General features: G+C 38.1%; 1 protein-coding gene across 7 annotated transcripts in view; it reads left to right on the top strand.

Moving 5' to 3' along the window:
* The window catches only part of KANSL1 (KAT8 regulatory NSL complex subunit 1), a 180245-nt gene that overhangs the window by 138999 nt on the left and 19969 nt on the right, over positions 1 to 21277 (top strand). For all 7 annotated transcript variants that reach the window (XM_027625437.2, XM_027625442.2, XM_027625441.2 and 4 more), the window contains 2 exons: positions 9432 to 9544; positions 10320 to 10515. In XM_027625437.2, coding sequence (XP_027481238.1) covers positions 9432 to 9544; positions 10320 to 10515 — 309 coding nt within the window. The remainder of the gene's footprint in view (positions 1 to 9431; positions 9545 to 10319; positions 10516 to 21277) is intronic.

Below are 21277 nucleotides of genomic sequence, written 5' to 3'. Positions count from 1 at the left end.
GCTCATTCGGTTAAGCATCTGTCTCTTGATTTTGGCTTAGGTCATGAACTCAGGGTCGTGAGATTGAGCCCCACATCGGGCTCCATGCTCAGCACACGGTCTGCTTGACCCTCTCCCTCTGCTCCTTCCCCTGTGCATGTGTTCTCTCACTCTCTCAAATAAATAAAATCTTTAAAAAGGGTTAGTGCACATAACAGATCAGTGGAAATTAACCAGCCAAAAAATAGACTGAACATAGAACTGCTCAGAAATGAACATAATCCTAGGGGAACAGTGAATATGTATACTTAGAGTTCCAGAAGGAGGAGAGATTGAGTGGTACTGGTGGGGAGGGGTGGGGTTAAAGGAAATAATGGCTGGATATGTGAATGAAAAAGATAATTTTACAGATTGAAGAAACTCGGAAAATAGTAAGCAGGAAAAAGATAACATGGTGAGAATGAAAGATGAAGAAAATCTCTCAGGTAGCCAGAGGGGAAAAAAGATGCATTCCATGTAAGTGAATATTGATAAGGATAGGTGACTTCTTTTCAGAAACAATGGAGGACAGACAGTGATGGGGTGAGATCATTAAAATGGGGGGGGTTGGAATTTGCCCCTCAACATTCTATACATGGCGAAAAGAAATTCTTTAAAAAATAAAGGTGAAATAGGGCGCCTGGGTGGCTCAGTAGGTTAAGCGTCTGCCTTCTGCTGGGGTCGTGATCCCAGGGTCCTGGGATCGAGCCCCGCATCGGGCTTCTGCTCAGCGGGGAGCCTGCTTCCCCTCTCCCTCTGTGCTTTCTCTCCCTCTTTCGCTCTCTTTCAAATAAATAAATAAAAATCTTTTTAAAAAAATAAAGGTGAAATAAAGTCCTTTTTAGGTAAAGGAAAGTTGAGAGGAATCTGTTGGCAGAATATCTGCTCTGAAAGAAATGTTAAAGAACTTTCTTTAGGTTGCAGGTGAATAGTAACAGTTGGAAGCTCAGATCTGGGGGAATAAAAGGGCGGGAAGGTGTACTTAACGGACAGTAAGCTTTGAAAAGCTGCTGTGGGTGTATTAATATTAGCAAAGTAACTTTCAAGACAGGATTACCAGAGATAAAGAAGGACATTTTACATTCATAAGTGGGGTCATTTCATCAAGGAGGCAGAATAGTCATAAAGGTGGATGCTTCAAATACATACACTCCTAACTCAGTAATTCATAGAATTACTAAACAAAAAATGAGAAAATAAAAGATCCAGACAACACTGCCAACCACCTTGGCCTGTTTGACATGTGTAGAACACTACTTTCCCCCCACACTTCCCATACCTTCTTGTGCAAAGTAGGATTAATAATGCAAGTCCCTACTCTGTTATCTGCATTTCCAAACTCCAAAGATCTATGAGAACCAAAAGTGGTTTTCCTAAGTTGCATCAAGCTCATTTGGTGGCAGAATTTGACCTGAAGTGATATTTGTTAAGACTTTATATTTTTAATTATCCATACCTTTTGAAGCAGAAATATTAATGTATTTGATTTTTTAAAAAAAAATTAAGACTATTTTGGGGGAAGCAGTTTAAGGTTGATGGCAAAATTGAGCAGAAGGTAGAGATTTCTCATATACCCCCTTCCTGGTATGGCACTCCTGCCTTGGGTAGCCTCCCCCATGGTCAACATCCCCCACTAAAGTGGTGCATTTGTTGCAACTGATGAGCCTACATTGGCATATCACAGCCACCCAAGGTCCATGGTTTACATTACAATTCACTCTTGGTGTTTGCATTCTTTGGGTTTGGATTTGTATTTGATTTTGAAGCACTTAACCCAGTGCATACAATGTATGACTTTGTGAAAGTCTGTATGAATTTCCATGACACATCAGCCCTCAAGGGTCATAGGTAAGAGTGGCTCTGTTTCTATACCTCTTTAGAATGGTTGGTAATTATTGAAGAAGTATAATATGCTTTTAACAGCATTTGGTCCATAATAAACATTTGGTAAAAGCTTATTGTTCCAGACTGTGCTGTGTGCCTAGGAAACACCTATTGGCAAAACCAGGTATCTTCCCTTGAGAGCTTCATAGTCTTAAAACAGGCACATAACGGGGGAATAAAGAGGGGAAGAGTTCTCACTTCTAAGGGAGGTCAGGAAAGGTAGTGTAATAGAGAAGGATGTACTTGTGCTGAGTCCTTGTGGACTTGCTGAAGATTGAGAATGAGTTCCGACAGGGAGGGTACTGCATGTATAATGTGAAAGGCTTGAGAGAGCCCGGTGTTGTAGAGGAACTACAAATACTTTTCTTTGATGGAGTGTTGGATGATTGGGCCAATTCATAAAGGATTTTGTATTTATCTTAATGAGTTTATGTATTTCATCCTGTAAGGTGACAGGAAGCTGTAGTGTGATACTAGATTTGTGTATGAGTGAAATTTGCTTTACTCAATAATGCTGGGTAAACTTTTCTTCATTTTTTAAAAAATGATTTTAAACTTACCGAAAAGTTATAAAAGTAGCACGTGGGAGTCCCCACGTACCCTTCACGTGGCTTCCTATAGTGTGGTTAACTTGCATAATCATTGTACAGTGATCAAAACTGGGAATTAACATTGATACAGTACTATTCAGATTGTATTCAAATTTCACTCATATTCTCACTGATGTTTTTTTTGGGGGGGGGTTCCAAAATCCCACACTGCATTTAGTTGTCCTATCTCTTTAAATCCCTTCCAATCTGTGGTGGTTCTTCCTCTTTGTTGTCTTTCACGGCCTTAATACAAAATACTGGTCTGTTATTTTGTATGATGTTCTTCCCAGTTGGAGGTGCTTGATGTTTTATCATTATTAGAGGTTATGCATTTATCACAGTAATACCACAGAAGTGTACTCTGCCCTTCTAAGTGCACCATACTGGGGAGACGTGATGTTGGTGGTGATAGCTTCTTGGCCTTGCTTAAAGGCGGTGCCTGCCAGCCCTCCCCGCTGTCAAGTTAGTATTTTCCCCTTTGTAATGAATGTCTGTCTCATACATGTAATATTCTGTTGCTCATTATACTTTAATCCACAATTTTATCATCTACTAGTGGGTTTTGCCTGCAACAATTTTTACTGTGGTGTTTACTGAATGATTTTCTATTTTCTATATCTGTTGGAATTCTATTAGAAAGAGCTGTCTTTTCTCTCTCATTTACTTATGTATTTATTCAGTCATTCAGTTTGTATCAGAATGGATTCATGGATATTTATTTTATGTATTATAATCTGTTACTGTTATTATTCATTCAGTTGATCCACTTGTTGAGACAACTTTTTGGTATTTGGCCTCTTTCATCTTGGCTCCTGTGTCTTTTCAACGTGTTCCCCTATGTTAGTATTCACTTTTAGGCACCAAAAGATGTTCCAAGCTCATCTTGTATTTTACCTGCTCCAGCCCTGGTTCCTTTTATTGGGTTCAGAAACCAAGATCTGGATACTAGTTGTGCTCATTGCTGCGTGGTGTCATTGCTTCTAGGACTTCTCAACAGACAAAGCTGGGAAACATGTTGCTAAAAGCATACATATACGTACATATATGTATGCAGATGGGTATATATTAAGATTTTATGTATTTGAGAGAGAACAAGCGTGGGGGGGGGGGGAGAGGCAGACTCCCCGCTGAGCAGGGTGCCCAACATGGGGCTCGGTCCCACAACCCAGGGATCACGACCTTAGCTGAAGGCAGGTGCTTAACCCACTGAACCACCCAGGCGCCCCTTTATTATTATTTTTGAGTATGTGAAGCATTACTACATTTCTAAGAGTCAAAGCTACACACAAAACCATCATTCCATCTTCTCTATTTCCCCTTCTTTCCCTCATGTTCCAGCCTTCTATAGGGGGCCATTTTCATTAGTTTTTGGATTGGCTTTCCTGTATTTCTTTTGCCCAAATGAGCAAGTGACATGTACATTTTCTTATATCCCCTTTTTTCTTCCAGGAAACGTAATTACTGGGTAAATATTTTTTAAAGGTCTAGATTTGAAATTGAGATTTAACAAAATGTTGCTTCTGTGGCTTTTGACAGATGACTTCACTATATGTGTTTGTTTCTATTTGTAAAACAAGCCTCATTTCTTTTACCCTTTCCTTACTTTGTGGAGTGATGGTGATAACAAGTCAGAGGATAAATGCTTTCTCAGAAGAAAGGCATGCTAAAAATGTAAGCTCTTGCTTTTTCTTTTTAAACAGTCCAAGCTATAATCTTCAACCATTGGTTAAGTAGGAACAACTTTTTTTTTTTCCTGAAGTTTTGCAGTCACCAGGGGCAGTGAATAGTGTATTGGCCCAACAAGGGTTTTGAGATAGAGAGTAGAGTGATAGATACTGGCTGAGGAATATTTGATTTACCATATTAAAAAGAAAAAAAAAAGACTAGTTAGGACTATTAAAATAGGGATGTGGATAATAAGTTGAACAAGAATTTAGGACTGTTTTTAGCAGTTACTGTATTTCTCTAGATTCTTGATGTGTATTTTCAATGGTGTTGGTAAATATAAATCTTAGGTGCAGTAGCCTTTGGACTTGCATGTAACGGCATCCTGCTGATTGAAATTTTTCAACGTAAATAATTCAGGGGTGCTTAGCTGGCTCCAGTCAGAGGAACATGCGACTCTTGATCTCAGGGTCATGAGTTCGAGCCCCATGTTGAGTGTAGCGATCACATACATACATACGTATTTAAAAAATTCAAAATTACTTTTGCATAATTATATAGTTTTTTTTAAAGGTTTATCTATTAGAGAGAGAGAGAGTGTACAGGAGTGGGAGGGACAGAGGGAGAGAAGCAGACTCCCTGATGAACGTGGAACCCAACATGGGCTTCGATCCCACAAACCCGAGATCATGACCTGAGCTGAAACCAAGAGTCTGTTGCTTAACTGAGCCACCCAAGTGCCCCTGTATAGATTTTCTTTTAACCTCAACATAGAGACATAGGAAAGTGAGGCGCACATATAGTTCCATTTTATATGTGCAGAAATGTGAACTTAGGTAAGTAACTTGATGGAAGTGGAATTTTCAGAAGGTTCCACTCTGTAAATTTAGCACAATTTCCTGGCCATAGTGCTAGTTCATGGAAATGACTGGTATACTGTTTATGGGCCAGTAATATTTTGGTGATTTTAAGCAAGACTATGTTGAATATTATTGAGATGAGCTTGAAACATGAAATAAGTGATACAAAGCCAAAGAGTAATTTATTTTGAACCAAGAATAAAAGTTGACTTCTCTAGTTAGCTTTTTCTTTCCTTTTTGATGACGTTGGTCCAAAAACCAGTAAGCAAAATGGAACTGTTTAAGTTTTCTGAACAAATGTGTTGCACTTAAAAAAATTGGTATTTCAAGCAGCTATGACGTGGCATTAATTGAATTAAAGATACACATATGTTGTGCAGGTTATGTTTTTAAGTGTGTGCCTTTGATATTTATCCTTTTACTTCCTCTCCTGTTTGGCAGAGTAAGTTGAGTGGGCATGGATTCTTAGACCCCAAGAAAAGCTACCCCTTTAGACCTTAATTCAGCCTAACTTTTCTTTAAAGGCTCTTGGTCATACTTAGTGGTTTGGCCAAAAGGGAGTAGTGATGAATCAGACAGATGTCTGCTTTATATGTATAACAAATTTGAATCTTAATGCTGTGTTATTTTCTTCCATATATCTAGCCCCTTCAGTCAGGGAAGAAATCACTTCAGTAACCCTCCTTGCTACTTTTAACTCTAAGATCACCCCAAAAGGTAATCCCCTGACTCTGCTTTTGGGGAAAGGGGAATTAAGAGAAATTCTCTACCTCTTCAGCTGTTCTACTCCTTTCTTTCTGGCTGTGGGATGCACGTGCCCTCAGAGTGTATCTGAATACCACATACAGTTCAAGAGAAGCTCAGTAGTAAGTCCTGCTTTCTGAATAGGAGAGCCTTAGAGTCTTTGATCCTTTTTACAGTTTCCCATTGGAAGACCATATCTGAGTCATGTATTAGTTTCCTGAAAATACCAATGATGTAAACCACTGCAATAGTGATGATCAAGCTTAAGTTAGTATGTGGGTTTAACATTTGTGAAGTGTTTATTAATGTATCTCTGCCCTCTCTCTTTTTGCACCCTTTTGGACCGCAGGATAAGGGAGTGTTTGCTTTTTCTTAACTGTGAATGCATTTAAGTATCTTTAAGTAAAATTGTGTTGTGAGTTGTGTTTTTCTTTTTCCACATGGAACACTGTTGGAGGATTGAGGCTACTGTTTTAAGCTCTTTACATTTGAGAATGGGTGATGAACCTAACTGCCCCAGTGCCCTGCTTTTAGATCTCAGTGTGATTATAGGATATCCCACGGTCCTCTGGTTATCGAGTGCTTCCTTGTATGGTTGGGACTAGAAGCTAGGCACATTCCCTCTGAGGTTCATGCTCTTGATTGCTTGTTGTGTGCTGTTTTATCTTTGACAAACATTTCTGTGCTAAATAATGTTTTCCCTGTTGCCTTCAGTTTTAATTTGGGGGCCTGAATTGCCCCCAGGAAAATTTTAAGTTCCTCTAAGAAAATCAGGAAAATTCACATTGAATATTAATGGCATTTAAATATATATATATATATATCTGTAGGCATAAACAGGATAGGATTTACCAGTAGTTATCTGTAGGTCGTGAGATTTCTGATGTTCTGTGCTTTTTCTTCAGACTTTCTGTACGTAAGTTTTTCTGAAATAAGATTTTGTTAAAGAATGGCAGCAACATTTTGTTTTGATAGGCGTCCTTACAGTTAATTTTCCCATAATCCCTACAAAATAAACTTTAATCAAATGTGGATTCAGGGCGCCTGGGTGGCTCAGATGGTTAAGCGTCTGCCTTCGGCTCAGGTCATGATCCCAGGGTCCTGGGATTGAGTCCCGCATTGGGCTCCCTGCTCCTTGGGAGCCTGCTTCTCCCTCTGCCTACCTCTCTCTCTCTGTCTCTCGTGAATATATAAATAAATAAAATCTAAAAAAATGTGGATTCAACCTGTTACTTGTAAGTGACATCTTATAAAACATGTAGATATATAGATCATATCTCTGCCATAATGTAATGTTGAATGCTTTTATTTTAAGGGAATGTAAAATTGAAATTCTTAAGATCGCTATACCAGCAAAAAGTTCATAGTCACCAAAATTTCATGTTGAAAGGAAACTTCTTCATCTAAACCAGAACTTCTGTAATCTTAGGAAAGCTGTAACATCCCTGGAGTCACACATCTGCTAGTTAATGCCAACCTGAATATTAAATCCTCTGATTATCTAGTACTTTCTCATACCGTAATGTTTGGGTTTTTTGAGGTTCCCCCTGAATAGTAAATCTTATGAGCATTCAGGAGGATATTTGGGATTTCCTGGGTTTTTTTAATGTAAAAATATTATCTAAAAAAATTTGTCTCTGACACTATTTTTGTCCTGTCATTGTCTGTGTATGTACATTTATAGTCATCACAGTTGTATTAAAAACATTTTGAATTTAATCTTTTTCCAAAATCATTTCTACATAAAAGACTTTTTTTTTTTACCTTTAAATATTCTTTTGGTATAAAGGAAGAAGAAATGTCTTTTGTGATTATTTTTAATACTCTAATATGCTGTGCTACAATTTATAATTGTGCCTCAGATGTTGAGCATTGAGATTATTGATAGATACCATTGCAGTGATCAGCTTTGTATATAAGATTTTTGGGAAATGTGTTTCTTGGGTTATTTCTTTAAGATAAATTTTTAGGATTGAGTGATATGAACATCTCTGTAAGTCTTGCCACTTAACACCACTTTACTTTCCAAGAGGAAATTCGTGTAGTGTTTAAGGCAATGAGTATGTGTGCCAAATTTGCCATGATTTTGGCATCATTGACTGGTCTGATCAGGATTTATGTGGTAATTTAGTACCTGTACAGGCTATCTCTAAGAACATTTCTCAGTGTTCACTCATTGTAGTTGGTTTATGTCTTTTCTGCTTGTATACTTTGATCTAGCTTTTTGGTTAATTTGTGTGAAAACATTTTAGTTAGCTTTCCAGTCTATTGTCCTTTTCTTCTTTTTAAAGATTTTATTTACTCATTTGACAGAGAAGGAGAGAGAGAGAACACAAGCAGGGGGAGTAGGAGGGAGAGAAGCAGTCTCCCCACTGAGCAGAGTGTGAGACATGGGGCTCGATCCCAGGACCCCAGGATCATGACCCAAGCCAAAGGCAGACACTCAACCGACTGAGCCACTCGGGCTCCCCTCTATCGTCCTTTCTTGCCTTTTTTTTTTTTTAAAAGATTTTATTTATTTATATGAGAGAGAGAGACAGTGAGAAAGGGAACACAAGCAGGAGGAGTGGGAAAGGGAGAAGCAGGCTCTCCGCCGAGCAGGGAGCCCGATGCGGGGCTGGATCCCAGGACCCTAGGACCACGACCTGAGCCGAGGGCAGACGCTCAGTGACTGAGCCACCAGGTTCCCCTCTGTTGTCCTTTCTTGATACTTGCCTACAACTGCTCTGTTCTGCAGATTCTTTGGTGTTTTCTCCCCCAGGGGTATAAAGATCTAAAAGAAATTAAATAATACTAAAAAAGAGAATTTCAGCCTCAAAATACTGGCTTTGATATGGACTGGTAGCATTTACAGAGAGGAGAACTTAAGCACACCCTAAGTCATTTTGAGTTGTAAGGAGACAAAGACCCACTGCCTTTCTGTGGTATTCCAGCAACACCAGAATGGAGGGATAAGTGGTGTATCTGTGGCTTTAAACTCAGAGACTCCACATGATTGATATCTCATGGCTCTGCCTGTCCCTTTTGAGCCTAATGAATACATAATTTGTTTTGAAATAGTCGGATTCAAACTTTTCCAGATTCTTTACCACCTCCCTTTTTTTCAGCTTATGTCCTAAGCATGTATTTGATTTGTGTAGTCCAGAGACAGTAGTTACTAACTGATAGCATCAGGTAATTAGTTATTCACTTTTATTAACTTTTTTCTATTTTAGTATATGCATATATATTTACACAAAGTATGGTTTTCTAGAAAGAGGGTTCCAGCATACACTGTCAAGTTAAGCAGGTTTTAACTACGTTTACATTCTCTCTTAGTTGCCTTGATACTGAACCTGTGTATCCTCTTGACCCTTGAAGACTCTTGTTACCACGTAATTATTTTGCTAAGCTTCTGTTCCATGGAATCATTAAAGCATTTCCCCATCAGTAAGCACTTAATATTAGTCTGTTGAATATTTTGTTTCCTTATCTTCTTCACCCCAAAGCAAAAGCCAGTTCTCTTAGTTTTTTTTTTGTTTTTTTTTTTTTCCTCAGTCATACATATTTGGTTTTGCAGGTTAGTTGTCTGAAATTGGAGGTGTTTCATTTAAATAATGAAATGGTGCCACTTTTCAGTCTGGATGCTATTGGTTAAATGTTATCATGTATTTTTATCTTTCTCCTTTAGATCGAATCCGTTTCTCAGCCACTGGAAAACCATGGTGCCTCTGGTCATCCTTCAGAGTCATTGTCTACCAAATCATGTGGAGCATTGAGACCTGTCAATGGAGTTATTAACACGTAAGTTTTGTGTCTTCTACTTCCTGTGGTGCAGTAGGCTTGTAAAAGATGAATTTGGGGCTCTTAGTTATCCATAGCCAGGACTAACCCTGGTTTAAAGACAGAAGCCTTATTGCTTAATAGTATTGTGCATGCTTACTGTAGCAAGTATACATTAATTAGCATGCTTAGTGTAGTTCCCTTTTACTTACTGTAGCCTAAACTTAACTCACAATGGAGAAAAAATAATAGGTCCTACTTTTGTGAGTTGTTCTAGTTGGTCCTGGTCTTGGTAGAATTCTTGAGAAGTGTTTACATAAACTCTTTTACTTTAGGATGGATTAGATCCCTAAAGGCTGTGTTTGTAAATCTGTATTTATGAAAGTTGAAGGAATCCCTCTACAAGTGAACAATGTGTACCCATCCCTAAAAGTCGAATTTTACAGAAGAACTGATTCTTAGGCAGCTCATTAACATTTTCAAGATTATTTTCTTACCAGTTGCAATTTTCTTCATTTTCTTGGTGTTTCTGTTGTAGAAGAGAACTTAATCACTTAGAACCTGAGTTTATCACTTACTGACTTGCACTTTTCAGACATGATGTTAATGCCAACCAGGAGTCTTAAAAATAAGCACAGACACTGCACACACACTTATATTAAGAAGTGACATGCATCTGCTCTAGAATACTTGTTTGTGTCTGTGAACATCTATAAGCACAGGAGGTTGAACCGGTATTAGAGGCTTTGTTTCCTTGTCTTCTGAGAAGTGAATATTCTTCCTTCCCCTTGTATAGTCTTCAGCCTATCTTGGCAGACCACATTCCAGGTGACATCTCTGATGCTGAAGAACAGTTACAAAAAAAGCAACGACTCAATCTAGTTTCTTCATCAACTGATGGCACCTGTGTGGCAGCCCGAACACGTCCTGTGCTGAGCTGTAAGAAACGAAGGCTTGTTCGACCCAACAGCATCGTTCCTCTTTCCAGGAAGGTCAGTACCAGTGACACTTGGTCATTGTTAAACAGTGAGCCAGAGGCTCAGATAGAATTATTAGTCTCTTGCCAACTTTGGTTCATTTAACTAGTGTTTTCCAAACTTGGCTAACCACCCAAGTTTCCTGGGGAGCTTGAGAAAATACTGGGTTCCTGACACCTGTTTCCTAGAGATTCTGATTTGGTTGTTCTAAAGTTGGGCCTGGGACTCTTGTTTTCAGAAAAACAAAAAACTCCCAGGTCGTTCTTGAGCCAGGTTTGGAAATCACTGGTTTGAGCTCTTTAATATAAATGGGAGAAAAGTGCTGCCATCAACACATGGAAGGAGGGTGATATGCTTCCCACTTGTCCTGTTATCACTGAAAATGGCGATGTGGTATGCTTTCCTTTTGAATAAGAGTCTCCATTAAAATTTTTAAATTGCTATGACTAAATGAATGTTTGTCTTCACAGAGAAAATGGAGATTATTCATGAGTTCAGGGAACTTGATTGCTGCCTCTTCAAATAACAGAGTTGGATATATTCCAAAACTAATGAAGTATTAGAAAACTAATACTTTAGTAAAATTAATACCATGTAGTGGTTAAGAGCATTAACTTTGAAGAGGATAAACATGGGTTTGAATCCTGGCACTGCCACTTGGTAGTTTTGTGATTCGGAGCCTGTTAATACCCCCTTACTCTCCTCCCCAGACCCTTTCCTTCCCCCCCAGGCCTCATAGGGATCTCATAGGGTTGTTTGAGGGTTAAATGAAATGAATATAACTTGCTCATGGAGGGTATCGTATCTGGGTGGTAAGTTACTGGTACAAAGAGGCTGTTACTGTTAGCACTTTTGTTATTGTTCACTTGTTCACTCATTCCACAAATATTTATTGAGCTCCTACAGCGAGCTAGGTCTGTTCTGTGTACTGGGAATACAACACAAAACAAAAACAGATAAAAATGTTTGCACTCCTGAAATACTCTAGTGGGTAGAAACAGAATAAAACAATAAATTAAGTATAATGGTATGTCCTATAGTGTTAAGTGCTGGGGAGAAAAATGTAGCAGACGAAGGGAATAGGGACTGCTGGGGAGCTCAGATGATGGAATTAAGCCTGAGGCATTCTAAGGATGAGGAAGAGACTGGGAAGGAGTGAAGAGTGAAGTAGAAGGAAAACGAAGAAAGTGAGACACATGGAAGGCAAATGAACAACATGTGTCAGAGAGGAAGGAGCAGCGGGGGAGTGTGTGAGATGCTGTAGCCAGGTCCAGGTAGATGAAGACTGCGAACCAACTGTTGGGTGTGGTAGGGTTAGAGCTGTTCGAGATCGGTGTGAGCAGTTTTGCTAATGGGAGAAGAGTGAGATTCTGCTTGGAGTGGGTTCAGGAGAGAATGGGAGGCAAAGAATTGAGGGAACTGTTTAGGATAACACTTTAAAAGAAAGTCTCCTTCTGTAAAGGAGAGCAGAGAAATAGCTTATTTGAAGGGAAATCTTTCTTGTGATAGAGCTTTTACACATGAGAAAACTGACAAAGAAGAGGGGAGAGAATTGTTGGAACCACTAATATCTGGAAAGTGGATTTTCAGTGTTTGGTTTATGTTGTTATTATAGTATGCAGTTGAACTGCAGAACTTTGCCTTTTTTTTTTAAGGAAAGCATTGTAAGTTAAAATTAACTATCAGGTTATGCCATTTTCTTTTGTCTATTCCTCAAAAATTCCTAAATTACCAAAATATCAGAAAAGAAAAAGGCATTTGGCAGATTTCTCATATTGACATTTGAGTCTCAATTTTTTATTAATAGTCCTATAAATCTAAATTATTTTCTTAAAGGTTAAAGAGTTGATTTTGGGAAAGCGAGAAAACGGTATATTATTGTCAAATGTAAAAAAGTGGTTTTTGATCATGAGTGTGATGCTTTTTTTTTTTAAAGATTTTTTTTTTTTTAAGATTTTATTTATTTGACAGAGAGAGAATGAGAGAGAGAGAGCACGAGAGGGAAGAGGGTCAGAGGGAGAAGCAGACTCCCTGCTGAGCAGGGAGCCCGATGTGGGACTCGATCCCGGGACTCCAGGATCATGACCCGAGCCGAAGGCAGTTGCTCAACCAACTGAGCCACCCAGGCGCCCCATGACTGTGATGCTTTTAACAACAACAAAAAAACCCTCAACCAAACAAAAAACCTCATGGGGAAATAGTGTCCTTCCTCTGTTTTGGCAGTTTGCTTGTCCTGTGTCATGACATCTAGGGTTTTTATAAAAATTTTCTGTGGTGTAGGGTGGCCTCCTGGATTCTTTTCAATCTGTGATCTAGTAAACCTTCCTTGTTGCTATTGACAGTAGATTCTTCCAGTCTGTGCCTAAGATCTCATGTACTTTTGGAGAGACATATAAAGCATACTAAAGACTCTTTGGTTCCACTGCCAGTTTCTAAAACACAATCATCCTTACAAGGAAAGTAAGCTACGTGGAAAATAAGACAAAAGAAATAAAGTGAGTTTGGAGAAACAAACCATTCACTGGTTAGAACAGCAGTGCTGGAGGTCTGCCAGTGTTGGAGGCAACGGCCATTTTGTCTCTTGGTTGCTCGCTGTGTCCCCTTGCTCCGTGATATTTGCCTTTTATCATCTTGTGGTGTTGGATTTGCCAAGCAGATGTATTCAGCACTTTGTCGAGTGCCCGCTGTGCTCCAGGTATTCTTCAGGTTTCATTGGTGAACCTTGCCTTAATGGATCTTACTTTCTAATGACAGCACTTTGTCGAGTGCCCGCTGTGCTCCAGGTATTCTTCAGGTTTCATTGGTGAAGTCCTTGCCTTAATGGATCTTACTTTCTAATGACAGAGCCTAGATAGCAAAGAAGTTAACAGATAAACCATTTTCTGATGTTGGTAAATGGCATTGAGTTCACACTCACTGTAATAGGATTTGCTTCCATGTTTAAAAAAAAAAAAAAAAAAGAATCTTAACAGGAACTACATGTTTCTGGATTAACTCAAAGTACCTTTGTTAGTGCCCCTCCCACCACATTTCCTACCTACCCAAGAAAGGTGGTTACTAGTAGACCTACGAGTATATAGAGTGTGAAAAACAGATGTTTAATGTCAGTGGTTACTGGTTTAACTACATATTCTAAATTATCTCTACTTCACTCTAGATCCAAATGTAAAACTCACTTTAGGGAACTCAACTCACTCAATTTTCCAGGACAGTCATTTTAACTGAATCACAGCTGGAATTTTATTCCATCAAGTTTTACCAACATTTCTGAAATTATAGTATATCTTACAATTGAGATGTACTTTAGTGTAGTAGCACATTTCTTTAGCTCCTAAAAGGCTGTTTTTATGTCATTAGTATGTTAAATTATTCAATTTAATAATTTAATAATAATAGGGGGTTCAGTAGGTTGAACTTGTTGGAAATAAATAGGAATGAGACCTATCAGTAAATAATGAAAGGCTTTGAATGCCCAAACTGTTTTTTTTTTTAAGATTTTTTTATTTATTTATTTATTTGATAGAGCAAGAGAGCACAAGCAGGGGGAACAGTAGAGGGAGAGGGAGAAGCGGGTTCCCCGCCAAGCAGGGAGCCCGATGCGGGGCTCGATCCCAGGACCCTGGGATCACGACCTGAGCCAAAGGCAGACGCTTAACCATCTGAGCCACCCAGGCGCCCCATGCCCAAACTGTTGATTTGGGTTTTACCATCTAGATTTTAGAGAATTTTAGTTTTGAGCAGTGAAGTGTCATAAGCTATTTTTAAAAAGATAAAGTGTGCAGGTAGTTTATGTTTGGAGTAGATTGGCCGTAAAAGAGACTGGAGTCAGAAAGAAAGACTAGTAACAATAGTAATTCTAGAGGAAATAATATTGTCTGAAGGCTCCAAAGCTCTCAGGATGCAGTAGATTTCAAAACTAGTCCTAAGGAAGAATTATCAAGATGTTGTGAATATCAGAGCTGGGAGGACTGAGAGCTTTGAGATTGGGAGAGTGGGGTTATCTTCCATGGAAATCAGTAAGGCCTGGGGAGAACATGGGGGTACTTCCTGTATCACCATTTTATTGTAATATTAATGCAGATTGGAACAAGTATTTCATCACTGTCAGGGATCTGGTTTGGTAGATGTTAGCAGTTAGCTAAGCCAGTGAAGAAACAATGGGAAATTATGTAACGTGTATCATTACTGTTTATTTCCTGCTCTGCCTCTATGAGGTAGATATTTACAGCTTAATCTAAAACATTAGTTTCTAGATACCGAAATTTCAAATCAATAAAAGTTTTAAAATAAATGTGGGGCCAATATGGGGTTGCTTTTTATTTTGTTAGACAGTTATTTTATAAAATAAGTATATCATAGTACAGATATTATTTAAAAAAATAACATGCCATGAGATTTTTGGATTGGCCTTAATAGCATTTCTTTTTAATTTTTTTTAAGATCGTACAGTTCTTTTTAGAATTTTCTATTTTCTTAGAGAATTGTTTAGAATATAGTTACCATACAGTGTTACACCAGTATAGTTATCATATAGTGTTATATTGATTTCCAAGATAGGGTATAGTAGATCAACAGTCCTGTGCATCACTGGGTGCTCATCACAAGTTCACTCGATCCCCATCACCTGTTTCACCCATCCCCCCTCCCACTACCCCTCTGGTAACCATCAGTTTGTTCTCTATAACTAAGAATCTGTTTCTTGGTTTGCCTCTCTCATGCTTTTTTTTTCCTTCTTTGTTTCTTCAATTCCACATGAATGAAATCATATGGTATTTGTCTTCTCTGACTTATTTAGCATTATACTCTCTAGCTCCATCCATGTCCTTGCAAATGGCAAGATTTTTTTTTATGGCTGAGTATTATTCCATTGTGTGTGTGTGTGTGTGTGTGTGCGCGCGCGTGTACATACACACACATTACCTCTTGTTTATCCATCTCTTGATGGACATTTGGGCTGCTTCTGTAATCCGGCTGTTATAAATAATGCTGTTATATAAACATAGGGGTAGCATTTCTTATCAGATGGTTTGGCGGTGCTCTGGTGTGATTTTGGAATTTTATTGTTTGTGTTGGAGGATAATTATAGGAGGATTGCTCTGGGTTAAATTATATTTTATTTAAGATTTTATTTATTTGAGAGAGAGAGAATGAGAGACAGCATGAGAGGGAGGAGGGTCAGGGAGAATCAGACTCCCTGCTGGGCAGGGAGCCCAACACGGGACTCGATCCCAGGACTTCCAGGATCATGACCTGAGCCGTAGGCAGTTGCTCAACTGAGCCACCCAGGCACCCCTGGGTTAAATTTTTAAAGTTGGATTCTGGAGAATTCCCGGTGGTCTTTCACTTCTTCCTCTTGCATCACACTTGAGGATATACAGGACATTACATATAGTAGGACATTCTCTTAAGGCACAGTGTCATGATATTTGTGGTTGAAATACTAAAGAACTAAAATGATTTTGAGTTTGTATTACAAGTGAAGAATTTGGGGCAGCTGACTCTTGGTTTTGCTACTGTCATGATATCAGGGTCATGGCACTTGAGCTCCACGTTGGGCTGTGCACTCTGGGGGGGAATCTGCTGGAGGGTTCTCCTTCTCCTTTTCCCTTTGCCCCTCCCCCTGCTCCCACACATGCACTCTCTCTTGCTCTCTCTCTCCTCTCTCAAATAAAATCCTTAAAAAACTAGAAAAATAAAAGTGAATAATTTGATATCAAATAAGATACATTCTTTACTGACAGGGCCTTCTTATATAGGTCTGGGAGGCCTAACTTTTTCAGGACTAGTCAGACTTTCGGGAAAGAGCAGGAATGCCATGTGGACATTTGCAGTCATTATAAGACACAGACAAATTTTGAAAAGCTGAAGATAAAATAAATAGAAGAAGCAGCTCTGATATTTTATTTATAAACTGTCCTCAAGCCAAAAGAATTTTTTTAATGCTTTGAATTAATATTCTGTAATTAACAGAAAATGGTGAATAGAGCTTTACTTTGTGGAATTCATCCATGTGCATTGCATTGGGTTTTTAATGGAAACTCCTTCAGAGAGAATTAACATAATTTATGTTATTTAAAGGAACAAAGAATTTCTCCATGTATCCAAGTATTTTATTTCTTCATTCAGTTTTTATATATTTCCTACATTCTTGATGTTTTTGTGATGCAAACGAGATCTTTTCTGTTAGTGTTATTTTGTAAGTGCTGTTGATTTCTGTAATTGAACACTTCTTTGAACTCTGTGTTTTGGTTGATTATTTTAAATTTTCTAGATAGGCTATCTATCACCAGCAAATAATGTGATACCTCTTTATACACTTCTTACTCCTTTTCCTTGACTAGATGTGATGTACTTATAGAGCGGTGTTAAGAAATAGTTGGTCCCAGTGAGGCATCTCATTCCTGGTTTTAATGCAATACTTTCTCTTCTTCTTCTTCTTCTTCTTTGTGATTGATTGATTGATTGTTAGAATCTTAAGCACACTCCAGCCCAGTGCTGAGCCAGACTATGGGGCTGGATCTCATGACCCTGAGATCATGACTTCAGCCAAAATCAAAAGTGAGACTCTTACCGACTGAGCCACCCAGGTGCCCCTCATGGTGATACTTCTAGAATTTCACTATTAATTTTGATGTCGGATAACTTCTTAAAATGAATTGGGACACTTTACCATTTTCTGTGCTTTGGAAAACTTCAAAGATTTTTTGGGAAGTATCTATTTCTTTAAAATTTGTTGGAACTTTAAGGTAAAGACCATCTGAGACCAGCATCTATTTTGCAGAAAATTGTCCATCTATCAGATTTTTCAAATTAACTCATACAGAATTTTATAGAAGGCATTCTTAATTTTTAAGTCCTTGTTATCTGTAGTTATGTCCATGTCTCAGTCTTAATTATATTTGTCTTCTGTTACTTGATTAATCTTGTCTTCAGTTTTCCTATTGGACATTTCAAAGATGAGTTATTTGCTGATAATTCCTTCTTCCTGTGGTCTTGGTTTTTTTTTTCCTCTCCTCTCTGCCTTTATTCAAATGTTTAATTTATTTTCTGTTCTTTCTTATGTAATAATAAAAGCATTCAACTTTTTGAATTTACTTCTGAGTGTAGTTTTGGATGGCATTCCACAGCCTTTGATGTGTGAAGTATTCTTTTTGCTATTTGTAAGTTGCCAGTGAGTTTTGAGTTCTTTTCCCAAGAGTTACAGATTGAGTTTCCAAATTCAAAATTGTTAGTTTTTCTTTTTAAACCTTTCGCTATTTAATTACTAATTTTTATAGTATTTGGGTTAAAGTGGTGTTTCTGTTGTTTCTGCTTATATTTTGTTGATTTTTTTAAAAAATGTCATTGGTGTCTAGTCTGGAGTTCTATGTAATTATATCCTGTTAGTGACTTAAGGCTTCTCTCTCCAGTAGTTTTTGCCTCACATTCTACTTTTCTTAATACTAATGTTATAGTATGTGATTTTTTTCACCCGTTTACTTCTAGCATTTTGTTTTTTAAAACATCATGTTTTATTTTAACCTCCATAAAGTCTTTTGATTTTAATGGGGATTTTATTAAATAAAAAAGTTTTTCATTTTATATTAAGTTTTAAAACTGGATTTAAAGGCTTATTTAGGTTTATTTTGACTGTAACATTTCATTGTTTATTGATAGTCTTTTTTATACCTTAATATGCCAATTTACTGAGTTCTTAATCTTAATTTCTGGTTTTTCAGGATTACAACAACAGTTTGACCATGTTTCAGGTTCTTAGCTCATAACCTTTGTCCCTTAAAACTGTTTCACTGTATTTTGGCGGTGGCGGAGGGTGATTATTTGTTGTTTTGTTTTGGCATAGAATTAAAATGGTCTTATTTTCAATCCTTTATGTTGGTAACCAGTTCTGCTGTGCGCTGTCCAGTATGGTAGCTACTGTAGCCATGTGTAGCTATTTAAAATTAAGATAAAAAATTCAGTACCTCATTTGCACAGCCACATTTCAAGTGTTCAGTGGTCCGTCCCATGCGACTAGTGGCTACCATATTTAAGTCACACAAATACTGAATACTTTCATCATTGCAAAACTGCAGTGGACAGTGCTACAGGTTTTTAATATGGTCCTATCAAGTCTTCTATACTAGCTTTGGTTCTTGATTCCCCTAAGTTTGTAGTTGGAAATGGAAGTATTCCATTTATCTCTATGTTAAGTGTTTTCTCTCCTGTTGTTTAGCCCTTACTACCTGCTGCTCCTTGGTGTCATCATTAAATTAAACGTGGAAGTGATTAGTAGAGTTTGGATGCACATAATAAGTACTCAGATGTTAGCTGTTAACATTTCTGTCATGGTTTTCATCTCTTTGGTTCTCCTGTAGTATAAAGGAAGAAAGACAGGTTTATTGCTTACATTCTATTTTAATTCTCCATATCATTAGTTCTGACCATAGTTCCTCTTAGGTAGGTTTTAGTTCTACTACCGTGGGTAGTTAAGATTTTTTCTTTTTTCTTTTCAGATTTTATATTTCCTTTTTATGTCATCTTACTGCCCTTTCATCTTCCCTGTTTCCATGTAACAGAAGTTGTGTTATCTTTTACGCTCTTGGAGATGTGAGAAGTTTCATTCATTAATTGTTTTACCAGACTGGTTTAATAGTTTTCTGGAGGTATGTTCTTTGTGAATTTTTCAGATTTGCTTCCTTTTCCCTTATTCTGCAGTATTCTGTTCGTAGTCCCAAAGCTGAGGGATTTTTTTCTTTCTTTCATTATTCTTAAAAAATAAGTTGATCTATCCAGACTTGGTGATTTCACTAGAAAAATGTAGTAGCTGGGTGTATTTGTTTCCTATCACAGTTCTGGAGGCTAGAAGTTTGAAATCAAGGTGATAGCCCTTTGGTGCCTCTGAAGGTTCTCTAAAGAAGAGTCCTCTCTTGCCACCTTCTGCTTTCTTTGCTCGTGTTTGCTAGCAAACTTTAGCGTTCCTTAGCTTGTGGCAGCATATCTCCTCCTATCTCTGCCTCTGTTTTTACGTGATCATCTTCCTTGTGTGTCTGTGTCTTTGTGTTTTCACGTGGTGTTAATAAGGACACCGTTCATTGGATTTAAGGCCACCCCAATTCAGTATCACTTCATGGTAAATTAATCACATCAGAATCCTATTTACAGGGGCACCTGGGTGGCTCAGTCGTTAAGCGTCTGCCTTCGGCTCAGGTCATGATCCCAGGGTCCTGGGATCGAGCCTGGGATCGAGCCCCGCATCGGGCTCCCTGCTCGGCGAGAAGCCTGCTTCTCCCTCTCCCACTTCCCCTGCTTGTGTTCCCTCTCTAGCTGTGTCTCTCTCTGTCAAATAAATAAATAAAATCTTTAAAAAAGAATCCTATTTACAAATAAGGTCACATTCTTTGGTTCTGGTTGGGCATGAATATCTGGGGGGGTCTTGGGGGGGGTCACTATTCTACTCAGTACACTGGCCATTGGTCCTTGTCTCTGCTACTCATGTGCTGGTTGAATCTTTTTCTTAATTCTAAATCTGGAAAGGTGCTATTCCTAATTCAGTTACTGGGTTTCAGCAACTTTCATACTTAACATACCTATTGCTGTAGTTGGAGAAAATAGTTGGACTTCATTTCACTCACTCTGCCAGTTTTCTGGAGCTCTTCTGCACCACTGAAATTGTGTGAAGAACCTCAGTTCCCTGTATATGGAAAAGCTTAGCAGGTTTACCTGCCTCCTTCCCCAATTTTTTTTAATTCTGTAAAGTATAAAGAATGATAAAACAATCATTATGTGTATACCACCTTAAATATTAATATCTTTTTTTAATATTTAAAAGAAAATTACGGATGAACAATGTTTGTTTTATCCTCTGTCATCTCCTCTACCTGCTTCCTTCCCCGTAGGTAACCACTATCATGAATTTGGTTGTGTATACTCCCAGGTCAGGTTCTCTTAGATTTTTACTACACGTATATGTGTATCCATGAGCAAAGTGCAGTATGTATTGTTTAGTTTAATGTTCATATAAAAATTTATATAAATGCCATCATGGTGTACATATTCTGCAACTTGTTTGGGGTGTGTGTGTTTTTTAATTCACTGTTGCCTTTTCAAGACCTCCATGTTGATAGACATAATTTTAGTTCATCTTTTGTAAATAGTCCACATTTCCTTCAAAAAGACAATGTTTGTGTGGGTGTGAGTATATCCATATCCCGTTTGCTGACTTCAGGGTTCTAAATTTAACTTCTATTTTGCACTTAATAATTGTGTTGTCTTCTGTGTCCTTTGGTCTGCTTTCTATTTCTCTTTGAAATATATTTGGTATGTAACGTTGTGTAAGGTTAAAGTATACAACATGTTGATTTGATCATAGATATTGCAGTACGCCTGCCAACTAATTGTAGCCTTAGCTAATACCTCTATCATGTCACAAAATTATCATTTCTTTCTTGTGGTGGGAATAATTAAGATCTAGTCTCTTTGCATATTTACAATATAGTACTGTTGTCTCTCTAGTCACTATATTGTGTATTAGATCTCTAGGACACTTATCTACTAACTGCAGGTTTATACTTTTAAACAACCTCTCTTGGGTTCCTGGGTGGCTCAGTTGGTTAAGCGACTGCTTTCTGACTCAGGTCATGATCCCAGAGTCCCACGATCGAGTCCCACATCAGGTTTCCTGCTCAGTGGGGAGTCTGCTTTCTCCCTCTGACCCTACCGCCTCCTGTGCTCTCTCTCTCTCTCAAATAAATCTTAATGTATAAATAAATAACCTCTCTTATTTCCCCATCTCACTTTT

The sequence above is a fragment of the Zalophus californianus genome, chromosome 16 (genome assembly GCF_009762305.2).
Source record: "Zalophus californianus isolate mZalCal1 chromosome 16, mZalCal1.pri.v2, whole genome shotgun sequence".
NCBI lineage: Eukaryota > Metazoa > Chordata > Mammalia > Carnivora > Otariidae > Zalophus > Zalophus californianus.
Note: the sequence above shows the minus strand (reverse complement) of the source record. Positions and strands in the feature narration are given on the sequence as shown.